We start from the raw sequence: 13,733 nt of genomic DNA, 5'->3' as shown, positions 1-13,733 counted from the left end.
TTGAGGAAATCTCACAGCTTGAGCAGCTTCACTATCAGGCCAATCATCTGAAAATCTCATCACTCTTCCACTTCTCGTATCCTCAGTGTAAAAGATCATTATTTATAGCCCAGGACTCCCTGAGTAACTTCTTGGCATATCTGCTAAAAAAGGGAACTCTGGGAATTAAAAGCATCAGGAAAGGATACCACCCATCTCCCCTCTTTGTACAAACACAGTTTACAAGCACTACCTCTGGTTGTATAAGCTCAGATGTGGCATCACATTAATGTAGTTACGCTGTTTCAAACCCAAACCAGTGGCTGCACTGACATCATATGGTCAGACCTAACTGGCCTTTTTCCACCTTGCCCCTTCACTAAATGGATGAATAACACCAAGTAACTAACACCGGGGAGCTGATGCTGAATGCTTTTGTGGATGTGGCCTTACACAACTTCCAAAAGCAGGCTGGTTTACTTCAGCCTCTGGAATTTACCTTTCATCAGCTTCCTAATCATGAGCTTCCTCATCAGTCAAACAAGGGATAAAAAAAAACATATGACTGGTGCCACATTAATTTAGCAGACTCACTTGAATGTTCTTGAAATTTCTACTTTTCTTGTGACTTAGCGAAATCACCAAGAAAATTACTTTATATAGGTTTGTTTGACAATAAGTTCAAGGCAAAACAAGGAAGAGAGAAGAAAAAAGATAACGTCTCCTGAGAAAATAAGATTCCTGGAAACAAAAGTAACACTCTCAAAACATACACCACTTCTAAGAAGTCATTGCAGTGAGGAGTTTGTGTGATAGCCTAGTTATTCTTTACTCCATTTGCTTTCCAGAGACTCCATCGTCTATAAAAGGACTGGAAACTCCTATAACGAATACTATAATGGAATTTATTTTGCCCGCAGAATTAAGCTTGTGTCAACACTTCCATTATAAAATCTTGGTTTTAGGAGTTCCTAACTTGTCTCTATAAATACTGCACATCCCACTTTATTTCTGATTAAGTCACAATGTTATTGACTCACAGCGTAACATTGTCGCAGTGATACTACTGATATCTGAAACAGTACATTTGAATTTTAAAACATATAAAACTGGTTTGGGTTGTTTGGGTTTTTTTGTTTGTTTTGTTTCCTGTTGTAATTTAAGGCACTACCACTCAGATTCTTTCTGTGGAAGAAGACTAGGTGGTTGGTTTTTTGTTGGTTTTTTAATCCCCCCGAAACCCATGTCTGTTCCAAAATTATGCTTTGGTCCCAGTTTGAAAAACGAGACTCTACAATTAGAGTGGAGGATGAAGGAGAAAACAGTCCCTGCATGTCTGCAGAAGTGGATTAAATGTCATAAATGGCCTGAGAGCGGATGCACCAACCTCTTGCTGCTCTACCTTACGGGCCCTTCTACTCACTGTGACAGCAGCAAATCTGATGCTGCACAGGAACAAAGCAGTGTCCAAAGCTTTTGAGTTAATTCTTGCTGGATTTACGGATTGACTTCAGAAATCCTCACCTTGAAAGGAGAGAAGAAACCAGGTGCTGTAAGAGCTATAAAGCCCATGGTAATTAGACTGAGGGCAGGCAGCAGCTTTCCTGCTGTCACTGCATTAAGTGTAAAATATATAGCACTGAAGGCTTCTATGTTTGAGACATTACTTTCCATGTAATTTGCCTTCTTTAGCATTCTTTCCTCTGTTAATATTCGTGTGCTTTTTGTTTTTGTGAAACTACCAACAAGAAGGGAAAGACAGCATAGCAAGTATATATATATGTGTATATATATCACACACCAGAATACATGGTAGGAAGACAGAGCTGATTTCATATAAAAGGTAACAGCTGAAACAGACACACACACAACCAGGGATTTTTTTACAATAAATGAACAAAATTTAGCCTATGAATGCACAAATAAGGAAATGCACATATACATATCAAGAAGTATTCATTTTAATTTTGAAACGTCAATACCAGACCCCAGAGACTTTCAATAAGCCAGTGCCAATTTGAAGCCACATTAATAATTTCATATTATATTTAAACTCAGTGTAATTTTAGGCCTTTTTTGAATTACATCATCTTAGATAATAAGCCTTAAATTTTATATCCTCACTGATAAGTTTCTACAGTTGTAGCTGCCAAAACAAGGACAAATTGGGATTTCTTGCAATATGAGGAATGAGAAAGAAGAAAAAGATATTCAGAAAAAACATCTGAATGCTATTAGGTGTTTTAGGTTAGAAAGAAGCATTTGTCATGTCTATGAATAAGACTAAGAAGTATAAAATTCTCCCAGTTATTTCAGAAACAGTCCTGAAAAAGCCAGAAGTAAGTACCATCACCATATAACCTATTTATCTGTTGGTTCGTTAAAGGTGTTTCTGGAATATCACAAGATAAAAAATATGTGCACATTTTAGTTTAGAATACACCTCTATCATCAAAGAAAACTCAATTTTAAAACCACTTGGAGCTCATAACAGTACGACTGAAACCTTGGCAGAGAGTACATTGAGCAAAGTTCAGTATGAATTTGGGCAATTCTTCCTTTTTCAGGCTAATAAGAAAAGACACCATTTTCCTACTGTAAAAGTGCACTCCTGGTCTAAGCACTGTGCAGATACTTCCATAGGAGACCATGTGGGAAACTGAGCTGCCGACAAACTTTTTGATGGGACACCATCCACGTCTTAAAAGCAGAAGAAAATAAGATGATCTGGGTATCTGCACATTACTTGGAAACGGTCTTAAGTTCTCTTTTAATGTCTTTGAAATGGACAAAGGTATTAGGCAAAAAAAAAAAAAAATAATAGATGTGTCAAAGTTTTCTAACTTTCGGTAAAAAGCTGAATTTTCCACAATAAATATAAAAAGTAATTTTAAAGATCTCTTGCAGAACGACTGCATCACATTATTTTCCTCTTCTTCCCACATGAAGCAATCTATTTCACCCATGGAAAGCTCAGGAACATGTACTTCACAGTATGCACCTCTGGTAAACAACTTTACTGGAGCTCCAATAAGAAGTTTAAAGCAGTAAAAAATTAAATATAACGCCTCCCATTACTGAAAATATTACACCCACGGTAAGAATGACATCAAGCACAATAGGCTAAGGGAACACCAAGGAACTTAGCACTGCAAACAGAAGACTAAACTTTCAAAGTAAAGGTACTCTTGATTGCACAGCGGGAGAAGATTGCTGTGAGATGTACCCAAGACAGCATTTTCCAAAAGTTAATTTCCCGCTTGCTAGACTCATGTCACATAAACAGCAATTGCAGCAGCTCACTCCCTCTGCAGAGGTTTAGGATCTGAAAGATTGAATAATAAGAGACTGGAGCTGAAGAATGCATGCTACAAGAATTAGGGAATAGCAAATAGATTCAAACAATTTTTCTGTTTAAATATTAGCCTGTTGCTCAAGTCTCAGAAACTTGTATTACAGGCCTGATCCTAGGTTTTTTGAGCATCTTTTGAGCAAATGCTCAGTCTTTTGAAGACTTCCTCAGCCACGTGCAACCACAACCAGCTCCTGGCCTTACACTCCTGAATGGCTTTTCAGAAAACAGCAGACAACCTCTCCAAATCCCTGCTCCACCTCGCAATGGTTTCCTCTATGCTTTGCAGATAACAGGAAAAACACAACAGGAAAGGGGAACAGTTGGAGTATTTGCTTCATTGACTTTAAACACAACGCACTTCTCTTTTTAATCCGTGAACTGCACATTCCCCAGTCAGCTTGAATCTGCTACAGAAGGTGTTTGCTTTTCCCTTGCTGCAGTGCAGGTACCCAGTACATAGCTTTTCAAGCCAAGGAAACAACACATTGGCCAGGCCTTCAAGAATCACAGCTTACCCTCTCCAAAGTGAACCTGCTCGTGCGGGACAAAATGTTTCTACCCAGGTTTGTGCCTACAGACATCATGAACCCTCCCAACCTCCTCCTCTGTAACAGTGTCACTGATAAGACCCATGCATCAAACAGCATTGCTGTAACTATAGAAAAGTTCACTTTTTAATTTACTTGGTCAACACACAGGTGCAGCAACCCAGAGTCAGAAGCTTGTGTATCATGACAAAATCAAGTATTTTCAGATATCCAGGTGGTAGAAACTCCCACTACTGCATATCTTCAAGATGGAAGTAACCATCCAGTAACCATCCAATGCCACCCCATCCAGTGCTTCATGGATGGGGTGGCATGTCCAGGCTGAAGCCTTCCCCTCCACACTCTTTTCCCACAGTCCAAACTCCCTGATGTCTCTGAACTACGATCTTTGCCATTCAACTCCAAAAGCAGCTGTTTTCCTGACAGGTCTGTGAATATTTCCCCACCACAAGAAGCACAGCACAGCTTAGTCCCACTGAAGCCCCTCTTCGTTTCACTGTCTCAGGAGTCAGAATTCAAACCCTCCGTGTCCAAGCCTGCATTTGCCAGCAGCAAGTAGTGATTGACAGGTGCTGTCAGCATTGCCCGCTCTTCCTCCTGCACCCTCTTTACGCTGCCTTTGAAAACAATCAGGTTTTGGCAACTGAGCAAATTAGGGCAAATTAATACCCTGAGTTATTAATACCATGAGTTATAATGGACCTTGGATGCACTTGTCACTAGCACTGATACAAAATGAAGTGCACTGGCTCGACCCACCGTTACAGGTGCGGCATACCACCAGGAACCACAGCTCAGCCCGATGATGTACGCTTTCTGATGGCAGGATGGCAAAGACAGCACAGCAGATGCTAAATGCTTAGCTTAAGTTTGTCTCTGTAAAAAAGAATTCCTCTGGCTCTTTCATTTTCTGTCTGTAGAGATCCTGAGCTTTCTTATTTGCATGAACTATCTGCTCATCACTTCTTACTGATTCTGTATCTTAACTGCACTGACTCTGATCTGAAACATCCAAAAAGACTGAGTGTTTCTACTTTCTGAGGCCCATTAGCACAGCTTGAAGTAGGAAGAAAATGCTCAGGCAGTCCAGGTTCACTGCTTGTATTGCAGAAAGACGCGTACAGAAAGAATACATGAAAGTGAATAAAGCTAAATATTAGATTATAGGGTCCTTATTTTAATCATCTTACATTTTCCTATGAGAGGGAAGGAAGTTTGAGTTTTAAGAGACAAAATAATCCTAGCTGAGGAATGGGAGGCCACTTTCTGCCAATAGGGAATGATTTCTCTAGCCGTTTTCCTGAAACTTAAAAATAAATCTGTGCTTGGCCTCTTCTCTTGCATTTAAATAAGAGTGCTTTAATGACCTCACTGCCTAAAACTGTCCCACATGTCACAGAGAATAAATTTTTCACTGCAGCCATCACTCAGAGAGACCTTCAAGGAGACTACGAGCCAAAATTCTAAAATCTGTTAAGACTGCTTAAAAGAGTTGAAAAATAAGCTACCATACTTAAGGCTACAATTTCACCCCACTACACAAAATGGTTTGACATGATCGAGTGCGCTTGGTATAGCAGCGATATGTTAATGTAGGTACTTTATAAAGTAAATTATTTATATAGAAGATCTTTAAGAATGCTGCCCTTACTGATTGAAGTGCCACCCTGCAGCATGGGCAAAGGGGAACAGCAGCATCGCTTAAAAAAGTACTGTGTTTGTTGTTTCACAGTCCCATGGGGCAAACAGAATTTGTAAGTGTCAGGATAGTTTAACTATCTCTTCTTTCCTCTTTCTTTTTTTTTCCAGGAAGAGACTAAGATGATGTAGTTTGCCTTTACATATTCTCTCAAACAGTCTAACAAGGATGAGTCGGTCTTCAAAGAAGTAGATCCTTTCCACAGTTAACTTTTAAATCTATCGGTCCCTGACCCTGCTTCCTGTGGTGCAAGAGGACTATTAGGTAAGTCATTCGGTAAGACTTCAAAGGCTATCACTTAAACAAGAAACTTGAACTTACTTGAAAAATAAAGGTGTGATTTCACACAGGATATTGGGCTAGATATGGGCCTTTTCCTATCAAATAACATATGATTACTTCGCAACCTTATCTTCAGTTTTTAAATTGAAAGTAATGATTAACAAAGCAGATAAGAACCCTCAGAAGCCTGCTCTGGGAGAAACTAAAGTAAAAGAATTTGTCATCTATCAGATCGCAAACATTACGATGCAATTTGACACTTAGGTATATACTTTACGGTGTAATGAAATACCTGACTGTGCTTATCAATTCTTAATTCTATGACAATTTGAACATCTCGGTGTCAAAATGTAGATTTAATGTTGGTGGAAATTGTATGTGTGCTCATCACAGAATGGCTGAGGTTGCAAGAGACCTCTGGAAATCGTCTGGTCCAACCCTCCTGCTCAAGATGGGCCACCAAGAGCCAGCTGCCCAGGGCCATGTCCAGACAGCTTTTGGATATCTACAAGGAGGGAGCCTCCACGGTCTCTTTGGACAACCTATGCCAATGCCCAGTCACCCTTGCAGTAAGAAAGTGTTTCTTTGTGCTGAGAGGGAACGTCCTGCTTTTCAGTTTGTGCCCATTGCCTCTGGTCCTGTCACTGGGCACCACTGAAAAGAGCCTGGTGCTGTCCTCTTTGCACTTTCTCTCCTGGTTTTTGTACACATGGATGAGATTCCCCCAAGCCTTCTCTTCTCCAGGCTGCACAGTCCCAGCTCTCTCAGTCTTTGCACCTGGGAGGACCCCAGCACATACTGGTGCTGAGGGTTGCTGCTCCACAGATGCAGGACTTTGTACTTCACCTTGTAGAACCTCATGAGGTTCCTGCCAGCCCATTTTTCCAGCCTGCCAAGGCTCCTCTGGATGGCAGCACAACCCTCGGGTACATCAGCCACTCCTCCCAATTTTGTGTCATCTGCAAATTTGTGGAGGGTGCACTCACTCTGCCCCAGCATGCAGATTATTAATGAAGATGTTGAACAGGATCAGAGCCTCTATCAACCCTGGGGGTACATCGCTAATTACTGGTCTCCAACTAAAGTTTGCTCTGCTGACCACCACCTCTGGGCCTGACCGCTCAGCCAGATTTCAATCCACCTCACTGCCTGCTCATCCCGTCCTCACTTCATCAGCCTCTTAATTTAGCTGTCTGGCTTAGTTTCACAAATTGCATGGAATAAATCCTCATTTTTACAAGTAGAAAGAGAGCTATATTACATTGGCACTAATGTACCACACTGCTAAAATCTGGAAATATAAAATTGCCAAGGTGACTGAAAGGAATTCCTCACAGCCACAAATTTCCATTGTGGCTTAGGCCACAATTTTGTCATTTATTTGAGGTGTTAACAACTCATCTCTGTTTAGAGATGGCAATACTTTAAAGTCTGCCTTTAATACTGCTTGAATTATTGCTAGCAATAGTAAAACCAGAATCAGTTTTAAAAAAACCTGCTAAAATTTTAATTTATATGACACTGATGAAAGAAAAGCAGAGTACGCCAAATGTATGAGAAAAGATTGCCCAAGCTAATGCCTTAAGTATAATGAAACATATAGGACAGTATATATAGCACATTAACAGTCCTTTGTAAAAGAACAACTAGGAACTTATTTTTTGTAATTCCAAAATCAATAATCTACATGACGCTACTGCTTTTACTGAACACTTCATGATGGACGCAAGCGTGTTGCATAGTGTACTTGTAGCCTTCCATAAACACCGACCATTGCCTTGAATAGAGACAAGAAGCTGAATGAGATGAGTATCTGGTCTAAAGCAACACAGACCTTTTGCTTGTTTTCTTATGCAGAGAGAGACGCTTAATCCTCCATAGTGGATAACCAGCTAAGTGCAAGCCAGCCCATGGCCAAGGACCACATTCGGATCACACCTCTCAGACTGCTCCCCAAAGAGCCAGATGCCACAAAACACCCAAGAAAGGTTTCCCTCTCACCCTGCCCCCACAGCCAAAAGGTGATTGTTTCTGCCTGTATCAGAAATCTGTGCTTAAGCTTCGAGATTTAACTACACAACATAACATGGAATGAAATCGTTGTTATGGTTTACTGCATGAATCAGAGCTTTAGTTGCTTAAGTCTTTGGATGAAAAAGCTTTCTTATAGCTCAGAGATTCACTGTCTTTCAACACTTACCTTCAACTAAATGGGTCACAGGTAAACAGACTTATATTGGAGGCTTTGCACATGGGCCATGTACTGTCTGGAGAAGAATGGTGGAATTTAGTACATTTGAATTCCACATGCCCTTCAGCACTGTAAAGCCTGCTATGACTTCATGAAGCCCTCAAAAAGCCAATTTCTGCCTAGCACCTCCTCACTGTAGCTGTATCAAAAGCCTGCTTAGTATCTCCAAGAAGCCACACAAGCATAAAGATGCTGTATGGTAGACAAGTCACCTTTTTTTGAGAAAGAGATGTTTTGTTCAGAAAACAGTTCTGTAAATGGGGTATCCCAATTGATTAACCTCACACATTTAATGGAGCTGCCTCAGCTAGGAGGGCCAGACTTTGCACTCGATGAAGACAGATGAGCTCAATGAAGACTGACACAGAGCGTGATTCAGAGCAGGAATCCAGCTTACAAGCTCTGAATCATATTTTCAAAAAAGCTGTCATCTTCCTCCCATGACTGAGCTGTAAGCTTATTTTTCTTTCAACAGTTTAGGGGAGTTCCAGTGAGGCAACAGGCAGACTGTCTTCTCTAAAAAGCTTTGTCCAATTTATGCTGAAATGAGGAGCAAACTTCTACCCTGTGATTTTGGCAGACAAATCAAAACACTGTCCCTGGATTTAAAAGGTGCATAAAATGGATTTGAAAGGCAACTTGCCTGATAGAGCATCCCATGCAAAAAAAACAGTATGAAGAGCAAACTTACTCAAACTAATTTAAATATTGTATCATGTCAGAAGCAGCATCAGAAAACTAACTTGGTCTACTCAGCTTCAGAGCCTGGTTTGAATGAGAATCTTGCAATTGTGATTCTTTTAGCATTTCTCTATGCGGTTTATAGGAGAGCTCTTAACAGTAGCACTACTGAAGTCAAACAGAAAGTAAACGTTACCAATTTTTATTTACAGAGTTTGGTGCAATCAAAATGAGACTGTTTAAGCAGCTGGTATCTGAACTGCAAATTTATGAGTTTCAACACAGTCCTCCATTAGAAAGGAAATCAGGTAACATCTTACATTAGCCGATGCAGAAGCTATTAAATAAGGTAGCTTTATGCTTCTGTCTGTCTTTCTCCTCCACACACCCTATTGTATCATCCATATTTTTTTTTCTGCTCTTCTACTGAAAAGCAGCTGTAAGCCTGTGCAACCAGGCAGACAAAGAGCAAGGAAACTTAAAAGAGTTCAAAAGCCAACAGATCTGCAGTTAACGCCCTTGGTGACTAAAGTTTTGGTGCTGCTCCACATCACTCCCATGCCGGCCACGGCTGACAGGAGGGTTCCAGGAATGTGAATATCTACAGAATCCATGAAAACAAGGCTCACCATCAGTCAGCAGCTCCCCACCTATTCCTCTGAGGGGAATAAGTACTTTTAGCCAAAGCCATTTATTGGGAATATGATAAAACCTACAAAATGCAGCCTACACTATTTGGACTTTGTCTCTTTACAGGAGCTACTTTATTCCACTCAGCTGTTTCCACTGCTTAGGCCCACTGGAAAGAGTAATTCCCTCTCTGTTCCCAAACACTGCTGCTTACATTAATGCAGTTCAGCAACTCATGGCTTAAAATAGACAGCAACAACTTAAAAAATCTCCACAAAGACATAAGATCAAAGCTTGCAACTCCTATTTCACATTGAAAATCATGGGCTTTTTTTACTCACTTTTGCCAATCTTTTTCTACACATGCAGCATCTTTGGCATTCAGCTGCGATGACCTGTAAATGTGAAAGGCACCATCGTTTGCTTGTTAGTAATTCATGATTAGTATCTTCAGTTAGTTTTTACCACATTTTTTCTTAGAAACAACAGAATATAAATAATAGTAATGAAACAAAGCCCTCAGAAGAGCATTTAGCGAACACTGGGTGTAACTGCGGGTATAACAAGCCTCAGTTCACCTCCAAGTTGCAAGAATTAATGCTCCTCAGAAACACCTGACTAAGAAATTTCACCTTTGAGTAAGAAAATCTTGAGAGGAAGAAATTTAAACCTCTCAGTGGGGGAATTTTAAGCAAATTAGGAGAGGTAAAGATAGGCAATTGTTTCTGCAAGTATAGCGTGAAATGATCCCTTTATGCTAAAACTATATACGATTAGTACACTGCTTATGTGCAATTTGGAAGTTTTATATCAAGTATATTTTTCAAAGTTTAAGACCAAATACCAGCAACGTCCAATTAAACCCAGGGACATGGTGTCCCTGTCCCTGGCACCATCCCCACCAGCTGCTGAGGAGAGCCTTGCACCTGGGTCTGACAAAACCTCCTCAGGGAAGAAGGTGTCAAGGAGACACAGGCCTCACCATGGGGAAGCTGTCAGCTAATTAGGAGCTGTCAGCAAATTAGGAGACTGCAGTCATCAGCACTCTTTCTCTCTTGCCCTTTTCTGCTGTATTTCCCCTCAGTGGCCCTGGCCTGGCCTGTACCCCCCAGCTCCCTCACCTGTCTTCGCCTCTTCCCGCCTTTTTTACCTTTCCCGCCAAGGGGAGGTCACCATCGTGATTTACTGTTGTGGCAGCAGCTCCCCTGCACTGCCAGGAGGACACCTTCGAAACATTTTAAACACTCTTCTGGAGTGCAGAGACCACGGTGAACTCAGCAGGATCTCCAGACCAAGCCCGGGTCCGTCCCACCAGACCCCCAGCAGAAGTCACCCACTGCTGGGTGGGAGGAGGGAGCACGAAGCAGGACGGCTGCACCCTGCACTGCTTCGCTTGGTTGGCAAGGATGAGACCTCTTGCATTTCCTGTAGCAGAAATCTCTGTCACAGAATTACATTTTTCAATTCTTCTACTGAATTATGATGCCAGAAGTTATGATTTCTCCTTTTATCTCAATTTGCTTTTCAAAAGCTCTTGAAATCACAAAAAAGGCCCAATATTAATGCAAAACAGCACCTCCCCAACATCCCTGCAAAACACTTCATTCTGGTCAGACTCAAAATTCAAGTAAACTAGGTCTTTTGTGTGACCATACTTCTGCATTCTGATACAGGGTTAATGTTCAGATTGGTTAATTACATGCCACATTTACACCAGATATTTTTCTTACTCAGTAGAAGGTTGAGGATAGGTCTAAACAGACCAGTTAAGACAGAATCAGAAGCCACCTGAGAATTTTCCAGAACTGCTATCAGAAAGCGATACCAACTCGCAAAAACCTCCACAGTTTCAACAGAACTCAATTTCACAGCTTCACATCCACACAATTTCGAACATTATACAATGTATCACCACACTCCTCCTTTCTCCTTTTTCTTCTCATGGGTTTACAGTAAAGCAGAATTAATAAAGCAAGTGGAAATCTTGGTAACAGAAGATTTTTTTTCATAGCTGACTTTCAAAATGGTAAGCAGAAAATCACCCTCTAACTTTTCCTGTTATTGTATATGGAACAGATACAAACATGGAACCACACAGAAACATTTATTCTCCCAAAATTAGCATTATTACTTTATTTGGTGATTCATTACAATCTGCAAAATCCAATAGTAAAAAAAAAAAAGAAATTAGGCGTATTGTTAAAGCATTTTACAAGCAAAATACTTTACTGTTTCCTTTTCAATTTGCATAGGGTGGGATAAGTGTATTGGTTAAAGAATATACCGTACAGAAGAACAAAACCATAGTTCATCAGACTGTACTGAAGAGTGTTACGATCCTGTGAGTGAACAGTACTTAACCAGCTATAACCGTCAATGGAAAACCATACACTTCAACATTTACAAGGCTGCCTTCTCATGACCATGATGCATCACGAAGGCTGCAAGCCACTGGGCTTCTTTTCTTACATTGTAGATCATCCTACTTTAAAGAAATTAAAGAGTTAAACAAGCCAGAATGCATCCCTCTATGCTCATTTCTTTTCTACCGGAACAAAGGCCAGAACGGAGAGAGGGGATTTTTAAATTCAGCTTCTGAAACCACTTAAGAGTAACGTCTGTCTCTCACATTTTCAGTGTCATCGAGTTAGCAAGCTTAGAGCTTGATCCACACATCTCTGTTTATTATTACTGTGCGTTCAGGTCAAAAACTGTATTTTTTTCCACTGTGTAGCAACAAACTGCAGAGAAATCATGCTCCTTTCCCATTGTAACAACATTTCTGTTCCTCCAACTGTATCAATCTGGCTTTAAAAGTCTCACAAAACTAAAAAATAGTTGATCTAGGTTGTAATAAAAAAAGAATATTAAATACCTTTGGTAAAAATAGATATATTTAACAAGTTTAGAAAAGCAAATAGTTATACTGTCAAAAGGAGAGTATAAAAATGTACACGATAAAAAATAATAAACAAACAAAAAATCATCAGCCGTAGTAGTAAGAATAAAGGCGCCGTTCTTTTCAATGTTTGCTTCCTCAGCTCACATTATTGTCCAGTCTTCTTTCTAAAAGGCAGGAGCTTTGCTAGAGCATTTGGGAAAATCCAGTCCTTCCTACCAGCATTAGACAAATTAAGTTTAACTCGGACCACAACAGTCTGTTTTAACCCGAGTTTGTACAACAGAGAATGCTTCGGTTTAGAGTACATAGGAGTAGTTGAACACAGAAAGAAAGATTTCAGGTGTTTTCAACCAGAGGCCAGATGTACTGGAGCTGTAGGAACGACACAGCCAGCAGGATCAAGTCTCCATGACGTGAGCCTTCTAACTTTATTTTTACTCCTAAATTATGAATCCATGTATTGTCAAGAAACTTGTGGGGAACAAAAACAATACATACATTTTAAATCCCTCATTGATGCCTTTCTCCCATCCTTTCACTGGGCCTCCAAACAGAGCTGTCACACAACGCGTAATCCCAGTTTGGCTTCTCCTCTCTTTAGAGCTCACTGTAAATCTTGAAGATGGAAGATCCCCAAAGCAAACAACTGAGATTACAGAAGGAGATAATGCACAAGCCCCATAATAGAATCAGCCATTGATTGAATGTGCTTTGAAAGAAAACAGCACAATTATATCACGTTTATCCTTCAGTATTCCCTTTGCACACACAGTCACACTCCTCGTGGTGTTCCAAGGGCACATCTGTCAGTGATTTATGCAATCCCCGGACGCCGGTCCTTGGCTTCAGCTGAAGAACCTGAAGGAGAAGAAGCCAAGCATCAAGAAAACAGCAAGTGCTACATTGCACACCTAGAGCATGAATCACAGAATCACAGAACGTTAGGGATTGGAAGGGACCTCAAAAGCTCATCCAGTCCAATCCCCCTGCCGGAGCAGGAACACCCAGATGAGGTTGCACAGGAAGGCGTCCAGGCAGGTTTTGAATGTCTGCAGAGAAGGAGACTCCACAACCTCTCTGGGCAGACTGGTCCAGTGCTCTGTCACCCTCACTGAGAAGAAGTTTCTTCTCAAATTTAAGTGGAACCTCCTGTGTTCCAGCTTGTGTCCATTACCCCTTGTCCTATCATTGTTTGTCACTGAGAAGAGCCTGGCTCCATCCTCGTGACACTCACCCTTTAAATATTTATAAACATGAATGAGCTAGACTGCACTGGAAACACGCTGGATGGCAGGAAGCCTATCAGAAGAAACAGGATTTGCTCAGCTGAATTTCTTCATTTATTCCACTCATTAATTATTATTTTTGCTTTTACCTCAAGCCCTTTACAAAATTGACAAAAAACC

At 40.7% G+C, this 13,733-nt stretch overlaps 1 protein-coding gene across 1 annotated transcript in view; it reads right to left on the bottom strand.

Moving 5' to 3' along the window:
- Positions 1-12,548: 12,548 nt before the first annotated feature.
- The window catches only part of PDGFC (platelet derived growth factor C), a gene marked incomplete at its 5' end in the record, with an annotated part of 7,605 nt that continues 6,420 nt past the window's right edge, over positions 12,549-13,733 (bottom strand). The window contains one exon of the mRNA XM_010181806.1: positions 12,549-13,185. Coding sequence (XP_010180108.1) covers positions 13,069-13,185 — 117 coding nt within the window. The remainder of the gene's footprint in view (positions 13,186-13,733) is intronic.

This window comes from Mesitornis unicolor, unplaced genomic scaffold (assembly GCF_000695765.1).
Source record: "Mesitornis unicolor isolate BGI_N332 unplaced genomic scaffold, ASM69576v1 scaffold503, whole genome shotgun sequence".
Taxonomy (NCBI): domain Eukaryota; kingdom Metazoa; phylum Chordata; class Aves; order Mesitornithiformes; family Mesitornithidae; genus Mesitornis; species Mesitornis unicolor.
Note: the sequence above shows the minus strand (reverse complement) of the source record. Positions and strands in the feature narration are given on the sequence as shown.